Here is a 20422-nt window from a genome sequence, read left to right on the forward strand (position 1 = left end):
AATTCTAGCTTGCAAAATTCCTGAAAATATAAACTAGGACACCACTGTTTGGTAGGTTAAATTACTCCCACTGCTGTCCCAATTTATTGCTGTGTTTCTGGCTCCATGAACATCTCAGATGCAGAACCCACATTCTCAGTCCTAGATTGTCCACTAGTTCACCTTCCCAAGAATGAGATGAGAATGTAAGGACAACAGTCTTCCTTCATAACAGGCCTGTATGGCTGGCCCTCTTGTTGTCTCCTCCTTGCAGGTGCCTGTCCTGTGTTAACAGCGCCTTCCGCTGCCATTGGTGCAAGTACCGGAACCTCTGCACACATGACCCCACCACCTGTTCCTTCCAGGAAGGCAGGATCAATGTTTCAGAGGTAAGAACATTCTCTGTGGCATAACAACATTCCCGAAAACGCAGTCTCCTTGCACCCTAGATGATCTGTCCAGTGGCTTAACCATCTCTTGTCCTGGCCTACCTTGCTCACCTTATCAGAGATTCTGCATGTTATAAATAAATGATAATATAAAGTTCAATAAAGTAGCAGTAGAAGGTCCCCAAGAAGAGGCTAAATCTGCTAGACTACTAAGACTGTATTCAAGAGTGGAAAGGTGATTGCTAGTTGAAACCAAACGCTCCGAGGAAGCATACCCAACAAACAGACCCCATGCTCTGAGAGACTGTAATGAATGCTGTCTATTCTTTGAGCCTAGCTCTTTGCTTGGCTGTAGACTTACTGTGCTTCAATAGAACATTCACTCTCGCCCATTTTTTCATGCCAACTTTTCATCCAACTCTAAAATTCAATGATTCTTTGACGCTGATGTATTACTGGGTGGGTGGCCTTGGAGACAGAAAGAAATCCAGCTAGCAAAAAGCACCCAGCATTGCCAAAAGTCCTATTATATTATCTAGTTGAAGCTCCTTCCCTAAAGTCTGACCTGCCTTTGTCATTGATACAGTGAAATATCATGTTCATCTTTACTGTGAATATTCCACTTAATACCAATTATTCACAAAGCTTGGTTCTCTCACATTCCCCCATATGCCTCAGCTCCATGAAGCCTGCCTCTCAATTCCCTTTCTTTTGTCTATTTTTCATGCCTGGGGTAGCCAATTAGAACTAGACAACTAGGATCTTGCACGCACACACACACATAAATAACCACACACACACACACACACACACACACACACACACACCTTTTTCAGTATTTTAGAAAAACTTGCATATATTGATGAGTGACTGTGAAATTTTCATATACTATTGTAGCCTTTCTAGATATATCTCCCTCCTGCATTGAACTAGAAGCTGCTTGAAAGCAAAGGCCATATCTTATCTTTAAGCCTAATACTTTACTGGTGAATATTTGTAGAATGCATACATGGGGGGTGGTACAGAATGGAGTGAACTAAGCCTAAGTGATGGGGACTGCTACTTATCAATGATAATCTAAAATTAATTTCTTGGTTCTACCAATCTTCGTAGATGTGTTGGTTGCTTCTATAGCTGACCATAAAATAGACCCTGAAGTGTTTTTGCAAACAGATATACCTGGCACTCAACAGCTCACCCTTTCTGAAATGATCTGTATTATAAGCAGTTTTTTTTTTAAAGTACAAGTTGTCTGTCTGTATTGAGAGTAGCAGATAACAGCTACTAGTTATGACTCCATAAGTATTTAAGACAGACCCACTCACAGCTGCCTCGGAATAATAGAGCCAAGTATCCAGTCCCTGGGGCAATCTAGAAAAGATTCTAGTAAAGGCATGCTAGAATGCTACATTAATCTTAATGGATACTGGGAATTAATTCCTGGTCTGGGATTCTGCAGGAGTTTGAAGCCAGCCTTCGTGGGATAGGGGATTGAGTGCAGAAGGTTTGGAGTAGGAGCTAGCACAGCCTAGGAGGCAATAAAAGAATGGCCATAGGCAGCAAGCCACTACAGAAGAGCTAAGGGCAGGTGAAGGTTAATAATCACTTTCTTTAGAAAGTGGCTACTGAAGTTATGAAGTTCCTTCATAAACTGGAAGAGGAAAGCTGGAACCCAGGAAGAAGCTGGTGTGGATCAGGACAAAGAGCAACTCTGTGTCTCTGGAGGCTACCCTTTCAGGCAGATAGAAATCCAAAGCCAAGACTGAGGGTGACCTGCAGCTGGAGCAAGGGCAAGCAGATTGTCATAGGGAGCAAGACAAATAAACGATGGTGGGGAGGCCTGAGGGCTGAGCCCCAAAAGAATAATTGGAAACAGGCCCAACCCCATTCACCACAAGGAACCACTGAAGCATAATTCCTCTTGAGTAGCAGGAGAGAGATTTGAGAGTCCAGAGAACTGCCTCTGGGTTACTCAGGATTAAATGATTACCAAAAGACCTTGGGGGCAAATGCAGACTCACATCCCCTGTTCAGTCTAACTTCCACTTTTTAGTATCTGTGCCTTGGGTACCTTGCCCTCGTCTCTTCTTCTTCTCCCCATGTCCCCATCAGAGGGCAGATGCTCTCTTGCCCTTATACATGCCGGTTGTTGGCACAATACTGGAACTAAATGGAGGCTATGAGGGAAGCCCAGAATCCATCCAGCTGCTGGCTTGACTCAGCAAAGGAAATGGAGTACAGTTTCCTAGCACAGTGGCTAGGGCCTCTTTCTCAAAGTCCTAAAATACAACTGAATCTTTTAGTCACAGCTGACAACACATTTCTTCTTAAATATTGGCTTACAGGCTCTGCCTTTTTCTGTTCAAAGCTCTGCTTTAGGGGACCTCATTCCCCAAAGTTCAAAGAATAACAAAAGTGCATGAGCACAGCTTGGGTAAACTTGTTTTAGGGACTGTAAATCCCTTAGATATCTTTTTAAGGTTGCTAGAATATCTTTTTACCAATTCCTTCAAGCCCCTCCTCCAACCCTGAATCAAAATTTCATGCCTGTATACTTGGTAGAAGCAATGTATCACTGATTAGCACCGCCAATTAGCACCACCGATTAGCAACACTGCAACAGTCACGCCTCATGTGTTCATAGTTCTGCACCTGTGGCACAATTCTCAGTGTGCCTTCCCAGGACTGTGCCATCAGCATCACCTGCAAACTTGCTAGAAATTCAAGTTCATGGGTGCTATCCTAGACGAAGCTAAAGAATGAGAACCACTGACAGATGGCATTTCAGTTGACTCTGTAATGCAGTTTCACTTAACTCTTATTTGACATCTATAGTAACCAGGAGGCCAACAACTTGGAGATATTCCTCGGGGCTATGGAAAATTAAGCATCCAGAAAAATCTGACTCATTTGCTCTCTCAGAAAATTGGAACCTGTGAGCTTATTGGTCTCCATGGCCATGGTTATGCTTGTAGGCTTGGCTTTGGTCTGACCTCTTGCCATTGGTCATGAAGGCTCAGTTGTAGATGGACCACCACAAAACTATCTCTTAAAATGGAAATACTTCCCATGAAAAAGTCAGAAGAACCGTATTTCAGAGGTTGATCTACCCACATCCTTCCAGAAACTCCTGGGCCAAATCCATGCTTAAGCCTGACAAGGAAGAACTGACAAAGCACATGCAATTCTACAATAGGGGTATACTAGCTTACATCTTTTGCATATTTTCATGTGTACATTACTTTGTTTGTGAATAAATTTCATTTAGTCTTCACTATTTATTAAGTTGATTCTGTGACAAATTAAGGTTGAATATTCCTCTGATTGTTGGTCGAAGAAATGAGAATGTCAGAACTCAGCCCAAAGTGGTTTTGAATAAGCTTGAATCTCCTGACTCTGCCATATTTGTACATACCCAAGAAATACACAGTATTCATATCAACAGTTATTAAAACAGCCTGTTACCACACAATCACTGTGTATCGCTTCTTTGTTAATCTAGTTGTCAGGTATTACTGACTCCATTTTGTACCAGAACTTCATCCGGAGCATCTCTCAAGCCCTTTGAAGGGGCTGAGCTTCCTCTTCTCCATGCCCTCCCTCAGTCAGAGTCCCTCAGCTTTCTGACAGGCTATCTAAACCTCTGTTTCTCAGCAGCGCAGAGTTAGCAGGCAGTGTGCACAGGAATCTGTACAGCTGCCAGCCTTGAAGGCTCATCTCCCTCCATAGCTGAAAGAGGCCTAGTGAGATGTACACACATAAATATCTTTTTTACACCCATCCCAAGGGGAAGATAGAACCAAATAAATCCGATTAGCTTACCAGGAAGCTAGCTGCTCTCACTCTTTGAAGTCCAGTGGGTGAAGATAATGCCATTTCCACATGGAAGGAGTCCTTTTGAGGACCAACAGGTCCTCAGCATTGAACTAGGGGAATCCCAACCAAAGTGTACAGGCATCAAGGCAGTCTCCCTGCCTCTTACTGGGCCCTGGGGTGTTCTCAAACAGGACATCTGATCACCTTCATTTAAACTGAAACACCTGCTGAAGAGGCTTGACTGCAATGTGAGGTATTAAGAGGAGATAAGATAACCTAAGCTTGTTGGGAAATCTACAGGGTCATCAGTATTTGACAAATTTGACGAACATCTTTATATTCTACAAAAATGTTATTTATGGTTATTGATCTTCTTGTTCTTAGGACAAAAACACTGTTCTCTCTCTTTTGCTCTCTCCTTGCTCTCCTCCTCCCTCTCCATTTTTCCTATTCCTTCTTATTTAACCCACTCTCACACCATCCCATGATTTTGTGTGTGTGTGTGTGTGTGTGTGTGTGTGTGTGTGTGTGTGTGTGTGTGTAGAAACAAGTGGCATAGGAATGGCTTTAGATGGGACATGTTACCTTCCTAAGCCCCAGAGGTATCAACTTTCCAGCAACACTGAGACTTCTTGGCTGTCAGCTCTCCTGACTCGTCCCTTGATCTCACCATTGCCATTTCTACCCCCCAAACTCCTACCGTTCACTCCTGACCTTATGGATCCATCTCACAGAACAGGTCTGAATCTTATTTGCTGCCAAAGATGCAGATTGTGAACTTGGAATACCAACCTCTTCTTTACTTTACACTGGGAATAGAAGAAAAGTCCTTTTCTACCTGACCCCAGAGCAGCTGCCAAATAAACGATGCCCAATGCATCCTTTTGCTTCTAGGTCAGTGTTGAGCATGTTTTGGCATTAGGGAAGAGTCTATTCATCTATAAAACTAGATTTTAAAAGCCTAAAAGAGCACAGAATTTTTTAAAATTCTAGACTGTTCTTTGAAAATGTATGACCCATGGATAACTCCTGCCCATAACTCGCCTTCCTCTAAGCTGGATGACCGTTGGCACATATTAGAATATATTCAGCTATCACTCCACAGCCAAGGGGACAGGGACTGGTTCCAGAACCTTTACAGATTCCAAGTCCCTTCTGTTAAACAGTGTGACATTTTCATAAAACCATATACATGTTGTCCTCTACCTTAAATGATCTCTAGGTGTCTCAGAACCTATCACTCTGTGTCAGTGCTATATGAGTATCTGCTTTCTTTATTTGAGAAAACATCACAGTGGGGACCATGTATGTATCTACTATATGGATAACTTCTGTTTTTCAAATGTCTTTGGTCCTTGGCTGATAGAATCCATGGATACCGAGGGCCAAATATGGGGAGATTTTTTTTTTGTCATCAAAGATATAAAGGATACTACAGTCTTATTTGCTGACTAGAGATATCATATTTCCAAAAGCATATCTAGGCCCCCTGAAATTTAAATTTGTTCTCTGAACTCATTAGAGAAACAAGAACTTTTTATAGCAACTGATTCAAAATCTGAACCAATCAATATCTATATGTGTGTCTGCCTTTAGGTCTGTACATACATGCATTCATACACACACATGCACACACACATATACACACATGCACACACACACACACACACACACACACCATTATAGATCAGATTTATTTCTATCATAAAGATTCTAGCTAGATTTTTAGCTGCTGGCTGGATGTGCTTCTTTTCAGAGGGCTACCTGGGTTTCCTGAGTTTCCTGGCTATAAATCTGTGAAAGACTCTGTCAAAAGTGCCTGCAGGGGATGAAAGCAAAAGAGAAGCAAAGAGCAGGTTTATGAGTCGGCAGCTTGAGCAACTAACTCCTAAACTAGGCCCCATCTGTTCTGGGATTCCCTATGATCCTGTCCTCTCAGAAAACCTGCTTGCTGGAGTCTTCCTATGCAGTAACTTGTAGGCAGGAGTGGCCAAGCTTACCCTGAAGTCTTTCTAGCCTTCCAGACAGGTCTCAATAGGAAATTCTGGCTCCAGCTCTGTATAAATGGACATACTACTCAAGAGATATGTCTGTGCCTGTAGGTAATTATGGAGCTCCAGAACCATGACTACAACTACCAGTTGCAGTCCCAGCTTGAGAACAAATTGCTTCTCAAGTTTACCTTATTTCTTACCAGCCTCCAAAGTTGGAACTAAAAAGAAACTTCAAAATTCTTTTGTCTATTACTTTACCTTCCCCTTTGCAATCACCCTCCTGCAAACAATGACTAAGTATCCACTCCATTTCTGACATAAGATGAAGACTTAGGATGTGGGGTGGAAAAGTTCAGACTCAGTCCTTGAGAAGATCACAGCCCAACAAGACAAACAAACCCACAGGAATTGTGGCTGCACAGACTCAGTGCAAGCATGGGGCAATACCCAGAGTTCTAGCTGAAGTTACTGCAGGACAGGGTCCGGCCAGCTTTCCTGAGCCAAGTTGGAAGGCTGGGTAACAGATGATTAACTATATGATTATGTTGAGGTAGAGCAGGGGGCAAGAAGAAGATGGCAGCAGTCAAGAGGAGTTAATCTTTGATAGGGAGAAAAGTGTGTGCAACGACCCAGATGTGTAATCAGTATGAGAAATGGCATGCTAGAACTATGTGTTCAGTATGTCCAGACCATGATATACAAAAACAAACAGATTTACAAGCAAGTAGGGACCAGAGTATAATAGGCCTGCAACTGGGATCTGGAAAAAAAAAAAAGAAGGGACCGTGTCTGTCCACACAAAGAAGCTGGCCAGTTCTGTAGATCTACAGTAGAGATTGTGATTATTCAACACCCTATGATGGCTTCTGGAATCCAGTCTCTTCTTGGAGACTGTCCATACCTTGCAGAAAATCCAGCAGTTTTGGTATTAAGGCAGCAAATACCAGCAGTACCTTCTACAGACCTTTTGGCTACATGAGCCCCTATACATTCCCCCAAACCCTTTCAGGAACTAGTGTCCAAAGGACAGAGAATATGGAGCCCCTGCAAGAACTCCCAGGAAATTAGAAATGTTTCCATGTGAAGAATTTCCACATCTGTCCTGTAGGGGGCAGAGCAGGCAACAAGACTCAGATCTTTGCTGCAGGAGGACAAACTTGACAATAAGTGTGATGTTGGACCTTTGCCTCCAGACACAGACTGAGCAAAACTGACCTCTCCCATCTCTCTCACATCCTTTTCCTGGCCCTTCCCTAGTACAGTTCCCTATTTGGGTTTTGTTTTCCAAAACAACATAGCATTCACAACATGGTAAATGAAATGAGATGAAAAGCCAGAGCAAGTATTCAGAGAATAGCTGGGGGAGTGGGGATGCGGGTACTTGATTCACCTCCTGGAAGGGTGGAAAGCCTGGCTCAGCTGGAACTGAGAAGCTGAAGCAGTAGATAACGGCTGCCTCAGGCACCAGACAATGTAAAAGGCCAAGGGGCTGGGGAACCAGATAAAACCAGAGGTGGGGTGCCTGAGCTAGGGACATGAACCCACGGAGGCTCTTTCATTTAGTCTCCAGAGATAAAACCCACAGCTTGCCATACCGGTGTTTGAAAGTTAATTCATAAATTGTAACACACACCCAAAGACTAGGATGGCTTATGGAATGGGGTTGATAATATCCACGCCCAGCAGGAGGAAAAGATTTCTTCCTCCCCACTGACTCAATGTGTCTCTTAAATAAGGTGCAGCTCTTCTCATGGGCAACCCACCAGGAAACAAGAAGGTCCTGTTCTGACTCAGGTGAGACGAGAGCTCTGAATTGAGGACTAATGAAGCTCTCTGCTTGCTCACTTAGGACTGTCCACAGCTCGTGCCCACGGAAGAGATTCTGATCCCAGTTGGGGAAGTAAAACCAATCACTCTTAAAGCCCGAAACCTGCCCCAACCCCAGTCTGGCCAGCGAGGCTACGAATGTGTGCTCAACATTCAAGGGGCTGTCCACCGGGTCCCTGCCCTACGTTTCAATAGTTCCAGCGTGCAGTGCCAAAACAGCTCGGTAAGCAGCTCACACCAATGACAAGACCTTAGATCATGTAGCATCACAAGCAGCATATTACCAGAGACAGAAAAACTTGCGAGCACCCGGAGCTGTTGAGCCATGGTCTCAGAGGAGAGAGCTCCCAAGAGAACCTTAATGGCAGAAGCTGAGATTGGGGGACTCTTCTGAAGTTAAATAACACAGTTTTGCCATTGGGAAAACTTCTGCCAAAAAGAACCGACCCCACCCGCCACCCTATCCACATTCAGTATGTGGTGATACTAGAGGGCTGCTCTAAAATGAAGATGGACAGGAAGGGGTGGGAGGAGAGGAAGGAGATGCAGCTTTTTAGGAGCCACAAGGGTTAAACCTGCCCAGGATGGTGGACAGAAAGCGAGGTGTTTAATTATAATTTCAGCCCAGAGAAGATCTTTTTATCTGCCAACTCCCTGTCTCTGACTGTGGGGGGTCAGCTCAGAGATGAAGGGCTTGACAAAGGTGTTGAGGAAAGCTAATTCGCCTGGGAGAGATAAAGAGAATCTGGGCCTCTTATCAGGGAGCTGTCAGATTCTGGGGTCACAAGCATTTGATAGAATTTGTAATCGGTGCCAAGTGCACAGGAAGCCAGACTGAGAAAGAGAGCACAACAAAGGAAGAAGGCAAGGGAAGGCTGAGCAGGAGGGCAATGGTAACATGTGCTCCAGAGCTAAGACTGGTTAGAAATGGGCAGACATAAAGAGGAACTGCCCAGGAGACTTAGTGAAGCATTGTAGGAACTGGGCCACCCAAGAGGTCAGGAAGGGCTTGAAAGTACTCTGTGAGGTCAGAACAGGAGGTTCAGCCCCTGATGGGGGCACTCTTTTTCCTGCTGTTCTAGGAGAGACCCAGGAAGACATGAGCCCTTCCTTTCTAAGACACTAATCCAGGTAAAATCTACCTGCAAAAGGAGAGGAGGAGGCTGGGGAGGTAGCACAAGTAGTGGGATGCCTGCCACCCAATCATAAGGATCTGAATTTGGATCTCCATACCCACATAAAAGTGCTAGTCACAAAGACTCACAAATGTGAGCCCACTTCTGGGTGTGGGATGGTAGAGGACCATTGGATTCCCATTGGGCAGTGATTGTAGCAAGATCTATGAACTCCAACCCAATTTCAGAAGGTAAGGAGAATGATTGAGGAAAATACCCAGTCTCAACCCTGGCCTCCACAGGCACAAGAGCACACATATATTTATGCATATATATGCACATATGCACAGAAACACACCAAAACCTCATCACATACACCTAAGAGATAGACCAACCAACCACTCTACAACTGTTGCCACATGTTAGACCTAGTTATAGGTACTAGGTCTGAGAGAGCAGTGAGGACATTAACTTCGTGTCCCCAATCACATGGACTCTAGAGAGAATAAATACATGCATAAAAGAATGCATTGTAGTTCTTGGAAAGCGCCATACTGAAGACAGAAAATGGCAATATAAAGAGTACAAGGGTAGGAAGAAGCAGGGGATATGTGTGCTGGGGGAGGGGAAACATTTGTTTATTAGCCAGGATATCAGAAAGGGCACAGGGAGGATGAAAGAGAGTAAGACTAAATGAACAAAGGTAAGCTCAAAGGTTGGCTGTTGTAGGGAGAAAGCAGCATTCCTTTTGAGTTACAGACTCAACGTATATACAGAGAGGGGCTTCAGCAAGTGTGTTTAGAGCTAATGGATTCAGCAGGAGAAGGAGTTGGAGATCTGAGCCTTTTCAGATTTCAGAAAGAACCAATGGCTAAGCCAGAGGCTCATGCTGGCTCCTGGTGGCTTTATTGACTAGAAATCAGGTGTCATAGGGTCTCCTTAGACAGCATGAGGAATTGCTTTGCACTCTGGCTTCCTGTGACAGAGAAACTTGAGAGATCTGTGCTCCTATCCTGTCCCTGCAGTACCAGTATGACGGGATGGACATCAGCAATCTAGCAGTGGACTTTGCTGTGGTGTGGAATGGCAACTTCATTATTGACAACCCTCAGGACCTGAAAGGTAAGCAACTGCCTCCAGGTGTAAGTTTGATCTTTTCATGACCTTGGGAAAGGTGGGGATTGGAGAGATCAGAGCAGGCTGCTGCTGTGCCTTGAATAGTACACTCCCTCTGCCAGCAGAGTTCCTTGGAGACTCCTAAAGCAACATTTGAAGCCACCAAAGGAGTCCTGTTGGGAGCCCTGTTTTATTACAGCCAGAGAATCCGCCAGGTGGCTGCCCACTCTCTGTACTGTTCTCTGGTTCCTGGTGACTTTGAAGTATCTTTGGAACCTAACCTAGGAGAACGGCAGACAGAGCGTCTAGAAAGCTTCCCTAGAAATGGAGATAGTACTCTCACTCAGGTTCTCCCTCCCATGTTCTCAGCCCTGGTCACTGTCACAGCACAAAGAAGGCTTATTAGTCCTGAGACCAATGGGGGATTGGCATGCTAACTCAGGTTCACACCAGAGCAGAGAAGCTCAGAAAGTGGGACTGGGTTGGAGCAAGAGGGAAATTCTGAGGCTCTTGCCCTTTAAGCTCACATTGCATTCATTCAGAAAGCAGGTCCTGGCAGGTCCTCCCTCAGGGCAGCTATTCAGAATGACCCAACTCCTAACACTTATAAGACACTCATTAGGCAATTTATTTGAAATTGTTTTTATCACTTATCTCAGTAACCCTAAATGTGTCCTGTTATTATTCCCATCCTATAGATGGTGAAGCTGAGTCATATTGTAGGTGCTGAGATAGTCTGATTTCAGAACTGGCATGCAAATTAGTACCCACGCACAGCAGGAGGCATTTAAGGGGAGAGAGTAGGTTCTGTAGTTGCTTCAGTATCTATGGAATACAAGTTCTTGTCCCAGGTACACCATTACAGTCAATATAACAGGTAGTTTGTGTTTACTTGTTCTCAGACTAAATTATTTTCATCACTAGAAGACAGATATTTTCCATGCTAAGTTAGATCAGTTAAATCCCAGAGGTTGAACCCAGAACCTGAAGGGAAATGGCGATCAGGTTCAGACTGGTACATCAGACTTTGCTGACATCTACAAGGCTGTATAGGTGCTCAGCCAGCCTCGGCTTACCTTCCTACTTGTGTCTACCAGATCCTCAACATCAGAGAAAGCTGTACATGAATTGGGTTCAGTGGGCCACTGAGTTTAAGTACCCATGTTCTCAAACTCAGCAAGCCAAGTTTCATTGCTGGTACTTCTGCCTGAACCATGAAGGTTCAGACTAATGGTGGCACCTCTCTACATCCTACTGTATTCACACAGTCTATAGAAAAAGGAAAGCCCACCGCCTAGGGTCTTTCTGAGTATCTAAGAAGCTCACAGTTAAAGACTCAGATTTGTAAATTATTCACAAGTACTTGTTCAATTTCAGATTTCCTTTGCTTATCCTGTGCCTTGGAGACCACAGGTGTAAGACTTTTGAGGGCTTAGAGTGCTGAGTAGTCTGTGCAGCTAGGATAGGGAAACTAGACAGAACTGAGGTGTCATAGAGTGCTATGGGAAAATGAAAAGTGTCTCTCCCCTTGGGCATACATATGACCTCTAGCAGAGGCACACATCCAGGTCACAAAATCTTAGGACAACTTGCCTGGGAAAGATGAAAGGTGGCTTTCTGAGTGATTCCTGATTATCCACCAGTAACCTCCAGGATACCCACATCCAATGGCATAGTATTGACATATAACCACAGATATCTAAATCATCTCTAGATGACTTACAATATATAGTTGAATGTAAATGTGGAGAAGACAGTTGTTACATGCTAGTCATCAAGTAATGATAACAATATGAGTCTATACATGGACAGATGTAACTACTTCTAGAAGCTGAATCCATCAACTGATTATATTCACCTAAAGTATTTACTTGGATCTGTGAATTCTCAGTATTAAACCCTGAGCTCACGACACAACTACACTTTATGACTTGTTCCTCTAGGGCCTCCAAGATAGAGAAAAATCAAAGCAAAATGCTTACGGAATGATCATGTAATCTATCAGGAACTAGTTTGTCCTCTCTGGGAATACATTCTTCATCTATGCTGGTATGAATAGAGTGGTGTCAATCTTTCCTTGCTACCATGCCTCCTACTTCAGCCACTTAGACTTTCTTTAAGCACGAGCTGACTCTGTTACCAGACTCACACAGTTTCCAGGGTGTCAATTGAAATTCCTGTCTTCTCAGGACCCAACATCAGCAGCACAGGAAGCTTGAGACCAGTATCCATAGTAAGGGAAAGTCACTACATCTTTTTGAGCTTCATTCAGTTTTACCTGCAATGAAGAAATGAGCCCTTATCTCTCATTTGTGAGAGACAGCTCAAGAGCACTGTTAGAGTTCAAAGAAAAGATAATAGGTGTGTGTATAGCATCTAATATATCACAGGCACTGCCGAGTACACACTATACAACATCTCTTTCAAACCTCCCTACAGCCAACTATTATCTCCATGATAAATATAGGTAAACAAGATTTGGAGAGGTTAAATACTTTGTCACACTGCTAGGGAGTAGAGAAGCACAATTAAAATGGATCTGATTCAGTCCAGGAGCAGAAACCTTTAACTTTTTATTTTCTGCTGTACCTCTAGATGAGGCACCCTATTCATTCTCCATGCTTTCTTCTTGCAGGGGTTTGACCCCAATGTTGTCTATGGTTGGGGCAGATCTCTTGCACCTACAAACAGAAGGTATGTGGTGAGCTTCTGCAGTCCTGTCTATGATGGCCTCCTCTCTTTGCAGTACACCTCTACAAGTGTGCAGCCCAGCGGGAAAGCTGTGGTCTCTGCCTCAAGGCTGATCACAAGTTCGAGTGTGGCTGGTGCAGTGGTGAGCGCAGATGTACCCTCCGCCAGCATTGCCCCAGCACTTCTAGCCCCTGGCTCGACTGGTCCAGCCACAATGTCAAGTGCTCCAACCCCCAAATCACAGAGGTAAGTCTCCAGCTTCTAAAAGAAAAGGGGACAAGTCAAGGACATAGGAAAGAAATACACTTATAGATGAATTCCTGAACAGAGATGGAAGGTCTTATGTGTATGGACTATGTTCCGTGCCCTGCCTTAGCCCAGCTGCATGGCTAGGCTGGCTGAGCCAGGTAGGGACAAGACATTGACTCCATGGTAAAGGAACTTTTCAGAAAGCAGCTTTAGCTTTTCTCATTGGAGGTGCTATCTGCGAAACTATAAGTAGTTCAGAAGTGCAAAATTGGAAACTGAAGAAGTAGAGAGACCATATGTTAGCTTCATGCTATTTCTCAGTGTTTTGCCTTGGTCCCAATTGGTTTTGGGATAAATAAAGTAATTAATTACACTAGGTAAAATGATGTTTACAAAATAGCAAATTGCAAAGGAAGATGAGTTAGTGATAGGGAGAGAAAGAACAACTACTTGGGTGTGAGTGACCTGGAGAGGCACAGTTGGGTCTTACTTGGGTTGCTGTCAACTGCTTTCCAGCCAGTAATTGTCAATTTTCGTTGAATCTCAATTGTGTATTCCCTACTAAGAACAAAGGCCTTGGCAGTCTGCAAAACTTGTAATTCCAGAGAGAAATCTCTGAATCTCTGAAATCTTCATCTTTCCTAACCTGATGCACTGTCCCTGTCTCTGCATCATTTTCCCCAAAGCCATGCCTGTGTCATGGAATATTGGGGAGTTTATTGAATTCCTTCCTGACCCAATCAGAGCCTCAATTTAGTTTAAGGAAAAACAAAAACTTCAAGATCAAGAGCTGTTGTAACCTTCAGATAGACTGTTTGAACAGGGAGCAGTTTTCTTATTTATCATGCTTAGCTTTGATATATTTAATTGTTATAGCAACTGTGAGAAGTTAAGTTTTCTCAGATCCATTTCACAGAGGAGGAAAATGAGGCCCAAATTCACATAGTAGATTAGAGGCCATACTCACATTTAAGCTCAGATTTCATTTTAAAGTTACTTGAGAATTCTCCATAATTTTGCATATTGTACATAGCATAGTACAATACATTATTAACTAAGGTGAAACACCACTTACTGTGTACTACAATATACAATTAGTATATAATAAATACAATGAGTATACAATATACAATGTGTAGGTTGATGTCAAGGTGATACATGATTGGACAGTGGAGAGTGGGGCAGGGACAAAGTTCCAGAGAAGGAGTTGAGAAGGAAGTACATGTGTTTCTGTGGAGAAGAATGCAGCTGATGTGGAGGGGAGGCAACTGCTGCATCATGGTACTATTCTGTAACAGGATAAACTTACACAAGTGTAGACACTTCCCCCAAACAGAGAGTGGCTTTAGTACTAGTTAACATTCAAATGTGGCCAATGACCATGCCTGCTGGCTTTCTCAATGGAAGAGAATGTTGTTAAGAGTGCTGACACGCTCTCATGCTTCAGCCTTTGCCCTCATAATAGCTAACATCTTAAAATCCTTGAAGCTCTGTGTCTGAGCTGTTCTAGTGGGTTTTGACAACTTCTGGCCTGAAAACTTATACTGTTTCATGTTTTGCAATATGTCTTTCTGCTATGGTTGTCAGTCTCTGTGCCTGTCAATACCCGTGGTGTCTGGAGCTTAAATCAGGAGAAATTCTGTCATCAGCACTTCCTACCTCTACAGGCTCTGGGACTGCAAAGCCTGGTGTCTGTCTGCTCTCAGCCTGGCTGGAGCTTCTATAAGCCCCAAGGCAAGCTGCTCACAGGGAAGCCTCTGCCTCCACCACCTACCCTGTTCACAGACTGAGGACTGACAGGCTGCTGGCTTCACAGAGGACACCCAAATTACAGGAGGCTAATTAACCTCCTGAGGTAATTAGGCTATAATTGATTTTTCCAATGAATGTATCAGCAACAGAAGGTGTTCCAAGGCTCCTAAGGGTAATTTTCATATTGAGGATGTTAAGATATAAAAGGACTTCTTGGGAAGAGACACACCTGTGCTGTGTTCCAAACCCATTCAGGCACATCACTCTAGACAGGACATATGGCAGGAAGTATCTAGGCCCGGATGACTAGTCACTATTGCCTGTCCTGTTTTCTTTGATGTTGTATCTCTCACCCTCAACCAGACTCTCCTTCATCTGTGAGTCATTTTCTGTTTTTTCTAACTGGTCACTTATGAAATAATTTCAAGTTTATAAAACAGATACAAAAATAGTACAAAGAACATTCCTATCCTCTTTACCCATGTTTTCCAAAGTTACCATCTTAAAGAAGCATAATGTAATTATCAGTTAATATTGATCCTGTAATATCATCCGACATACATACTTTATTAGCATTTTCCCAATTGTCACAATTATATCTTTTTCTGGTGCGTAATCCAATGTAAGGTGGAATCTGGGAGCCAGTGTGTTGTTTCATGATGGCATTGTCTTGTCCCTTTGGTCTTTTAATCCACAGTCCTAATAATGACTTCCATGGTACTAAAAAGTTATTTTTGTTGTTATGTTGTCTGTTATGCTGTCTGTGTCCGTCAATTTGGGTATACCAGATGTTTACTCGTGGTTTAATTCAGGCTGAATACTTTGAGTAAGAATCATTAAAAGAAAAAGAACATAGAAACCAACTTGAGGGATATCTGAAAAGATTGAGTCCACCTGTTCTTGCTGATATACGCAGACAGACATTTAATAGAAAAGGAGATGCATCTTCATATTATAATCCCAACTAATAAATATATAGAAAGAACTATGGAAAAAGAAAGTTACAATTTTAATGTGCACAGCTGTAATTGTTTCAAACAAGGATGGTCTTTAGATACAAAGATGAGGTGAAAGCTGATGAGAAATACAATACTCACACAATCTTGAGCTATCTTCCCATAAGATCATTAATTATAATGGGAATAGTAGCTTCTTGGTGAAGAAAACTCTCCAATCCTCTCCCCACCTCAACTAAACAGTCTTCACATCACCAAAACAACCTTGAAGACCTTCTAATACCCCCCTGAAATAGTACAACCTCTTTTCTGTGGCATTATTTTTACAATAACATTTTTTCAAATTTTTAAGAGCAATCAACTCATTTTCTTTTCAACTTTCTTGTATAATCCCATTGTGCTGACATAGCTCTCTTTTTTGGAATGTCATAGTTACTTCTATGTACTGATAATCTTTACACTTAATCTCCCTTATCTTCAGAATATATGTTGTCCTTAATACCACGCAGAGCAGCCAACATAAGCCACTAACTATATGATCCTTCTAAATGGTGCTTGGGAAAGTCAATAATTTGCCCAAAGTCACACATCTGGTTAGCAGTAATACAGAGGTTGAAAACTAGAGCTCTTTGTCATTGGGGGAAAGGGGATCATGCACTTTCCCACTTTACTCCATCCCAAAGTAGCTCTGTGTTTAGCATTACAACCTCTTGGAAGACACCAATAGGTGTCTGACTTATGGGGCAGTCCAACAGCCTTTGAAATAAATCTTAAAGTTACTGTGCTTAATTAATTGTCTTCCTACACATAATCAGGTTCAACTCCATTTCTCTAAGTAGAGGAAACAGTTCGAGAATTCAGGGATACATGTGAGCATAAGGCAACCACATTTTTTCCTTCAGGCATAATCTTTTATTTAATGCCTACCCCAAGTGTTATGTGATATGCAGTTGTTTTCAGCCTTCATCCACCAGTGCAATAGTGGTAGAAGTCAGTCTTCGGTCCCCTGGGTTGAGATCTGACCTCTGAGGCATCTCCATCTGGCAGGAGAACCCAGATGGTGTGCATCTGTAGCCTAGGACAGAGATCAGGCTAAAAAGAAAGGCACAGAAGTTTTGAAAAACAGAGGAATCACAGGTGGTGCTCCAGGCAGTGACTAGAAACCTACGTCACTTGAAATCTGAATGTTCCCATGTGTTCCTAAACCTATATGCTGCATGATGCATTTCCCACCAAGGATGTCCTGATGCCAGGCAATTTATCCATTGACCACTATATAAATTTCACTTATTTTCAATCTCAGTAACTTCTAGCCTCACTAATCCATGTTTATGGAAGAGAGATTTTGTTTAACTTACCTCGGATACATGTAACTGATATAGAAAAAAAAAGTATAAAACAGTATATATTTCCCTCCAAAATTAAGGGTAGATAATTTTTGATATTGTACCAGTTTGAGGATAGATCCATCCTGTTCCCCTGCTTTCCATTTGCCAAATAATTATAAGGAGATTGTTTTGCTCAGACTCTTTCAGATGCTAATGCATTTACAGAACTGCCTGAGAAGCTAGGACAGTTGTAAGTATTTAGCCAAACAGCTGCACCACATATTTTTAAGAAAGACGAAAATCCACCTGCCCAGGGCTGGAGTAACTCACTGGAAAGTTACCAATAAAGAAGACAGCCAACTTTCTTGAGAAACCAGCCAACACTCTGATCTCCTGTTCATTTATTTGCAGGCCTCATTAATATAACATCACTGCAACAAACAGCTAACGGGATGGTGTCAGGATGAATAATGGAGTCACTCTGCTGAGATAACAATTAGGTTTTGAATGTACTATCAGCTAAGACAGTGCTAGCAAGGAGTCACCTGAGGCAGAAGAGCTGGCACCATTGAAGCCATAGATTCCTGCAGAGCTCCTCAGCCAGCTCTAGTGATTGTTGAGAATATGTACTCATAGGCATACATGCTACACACACTCACACACACACACACACACACACACACACACACACACGCATGCATGCACTCATGAATAAATGCATTCACATACCCATGCACACATGCACACAAACACTAGCAAGTTGCAAAAACACATAATCATTTGCTGTCAGGGACTCAGTGTCTAGGCGTGTTTGGGAGTCAGAGTGGAATAGAAACTTGCATGTGTACAATGGCATCATCATCAGGGGCATACTATTCTACAGGAAGGGAATAAGGATTATGAAAAAGGAGAGCTGGCTATATACCAATACATGTCCATCTGTCTGCTCCTAGAGCACAATCTCCGACAAGAGCATCTAATACATGGTTGGGAATACTTCTTCCTCCCACATAGAAGTTCTGGTGTCAGTCTCTCCTTTCTCTTGCAACCTCAGAAGTGGATATTTATACCATGGAGACCATAGCAAGGGCTGCACAGGTCACAGAGAGGCAGCATCCAATGCCACAAGGCAGGATGTTCACTTGAATCAAGTCCCTACCAAGAACATTGCCCATCTGCATAGGAAGCTCCGAAAAAGCAATGCCATTTTTCCTTCAGCCCTAAGCTAACCTGGTCTCTGTATGAATTTCTTAGTTCCTAAATGGTAATAAGAAAAATAAAAGCCACATTCACTGAATGCAATACTGATTGATAGTTTTTATTAAGCCCATTTTAAAGATGGAAAGTTATGAGAAGAGATAACTTCCTTGATGATACATCAATATTTTGTTTAACTCTCAGGTGCTTGGCCATAGAGCACCACATCTGACCTGAGTATCATCCTTGCTATCTCTTTTAAGCTCTCTTGGGCAAATATTATTCTCTGTCTAGAAACAGAAGAGAAAAAGAGCTGAAACTAAGTTTTTCTAACCTCTGCTAAGATGGGAAGAAAGCCAGAAGTTCTGCCCTCCATATCATTTTGGAAGGCCAGGCATACATGGTAGAGATGATAGGGAACGCCAAATTAAGTGTATGGACAGGGCAAAGGAAGGCAGATGTTGGGAAGCACAGAAAGGAGGAGAGAGCAAAAGGAAAGACAGTGACAACCAAAGAACAATGGGGCTCCCAGTAAACAGGGAGGCATAACCTCAGCCAAGAGAAAGGCTGACTGTTGTTGAACAAAGGGACCAGAGAGACTAAGACAGGTACTCCTAGTTGGTGACTTGATCTCTGCAGGGTTGAGGACAGTTGGCTCAGACTGTTACGTGGAGACTAAATGCACATGTTAGATAGATCCACTGCATTCTGTCATTCTGTGTGCAATGGGAACAATGTTCCACACCTGTGGGATGGGACTAATAACAGTGCTGCTCTAATAACTTGTTTTGAGCCCCAAATGGGATACAAAATATAAAGCCCCAGGTGCAATTTGTCTCGTTCTGAACACCTCACAAGTAAAGAAACAGCAAGTATTGCTATCAGAGAGATCCCCCATACCATGGAGATGATGGACTCTTTCTATCTTACTTCTACTTGTCTCTATAAGGTAGGACACAGCCCTAAAGAAAACTGTTTCTAGCTTGCAAGCCAAACTTTGGGACCCTCTCATCAAGATTCTCTGACTCTGAAGATGGCCCAAGCTTTGCCCCTCAACATAGGTCCTGCCTGAGTCTATCATTGCACGAAGCCAGCCTAATCACTTTTCCCCAGGCTGCCAAGCCCCTAGGACCTTCAGCAACTCCCACTCTGCTTCTTCACGCAGCCCTTTAGATCCCCAGCTGTAATTAATCAGCTGCATCTGCTCTTGCCCTTGAGCGGCTTTGTGGTACAGTTCCCTCGAAATGTTCAATTAGTGGTTGCAAGAATGAGGGCAGTTGTAGCATCACTGTACTGCTTTCCAGGTCATGGCACCCACAAAGGAAAACAAACATGACAGAGTTCAAAAGGGATACAAACTGAGCTGAAGTGCCTCTAGGGTGCTCACCAGGGCTCCATTTGACTGACAGCTGTTGAGGTTCCCACCTCTGAGCATACGAAGAAGTGAATCTCCAAACCAAAGGTTGAAAAGCTTTGGAGGCTCCAGGAAAAAGGAAAAGAAAAGAAAAGAAAAGAAAAGAAAAGAAAAGGAAAGGGAAGGGAAGGAAGGAAGGGAAGGAAGGGAAGGGGAAGGAAGGAAGGGGAAGGGAAGGGGAAGGAAAGGAAAGGAAAGGAAAGGAAAGGAAAGGAAAGGAAAGGAAAGGAAAGGAAAGGAAAAGAAAGAAAAAAAGAAAAGAAAAAAGAAGTCTCCCATTAGTCATCTACTGTCAGCCCATGAGCTGTGCCCAAAACATGCAATATTCTTTCACACTCTGCTGTCTCCATTATCCTGGCTTAGCATGTGTTAATCAACAGGTATATGGCAGGGGCTTGGATAAGCCATTTCATGTTTGAGAAAGTCTAGCTAGCACTTATTGCTATTAGACTGAGCCCTAAAATGTTTCCCTTAGATCCTGCAAAGCACAGGCTGTCTTTCCTCTCCAGAACTAGATACCAATCTTATGACAAAGTGATAGGATAACTTCAAGCCCCATGTCTTAGAGTTTTACTGCTGTGAACAGACACCCAGGTCCA

The 20422-nt window shown here is 43.0% G+C and overlaps 1 protein-coding gene across 1 annotated transcript in view; it reads left to right on the top strand.

Annotated features, from left to right (window-relative positions):
* The window catches only part of Plxna2 (plexin A2), a 195455-nt gene that overhangs the window by 133539 nt on the left and 41494 nt on the right, over window positions 1-20422 (top strand). Inside the window, exons 9-12 of the mRNA XM_032914630.1 lie at window positions 254-368; window positions 8028-8228; window positions 10146-10242; window positions 12983-13173. Of these exons, the coding sequence (XP_032770521.1) occupies window positions 254-368; window positions 8028-8228; window positions 10146-10242; window positions 12983-13173 (604 nt within the window). The remainder of the gene's footprint in view (window positions 1-253; window positions 369-8027; window positions 8229-10145; window positions 10243-12982; window positions 13174-20422) is intronic.

The sequence above is a fragment of the Rattus rattus genome, chromosome 10 (genome assembly GCF_011064425.1).
Source record: "Rattus rattus isolate New Zealand chromosome 10, Rrattus_CSIRO_v1, whole genome shotgun sequence".
In the NCBI taxonomy this organism is placed as follows: Eukaryota; Metazoa; Chordata; class Mammalia; order Rodentia; family Muridae; genus Rattus; species Rattus rattus.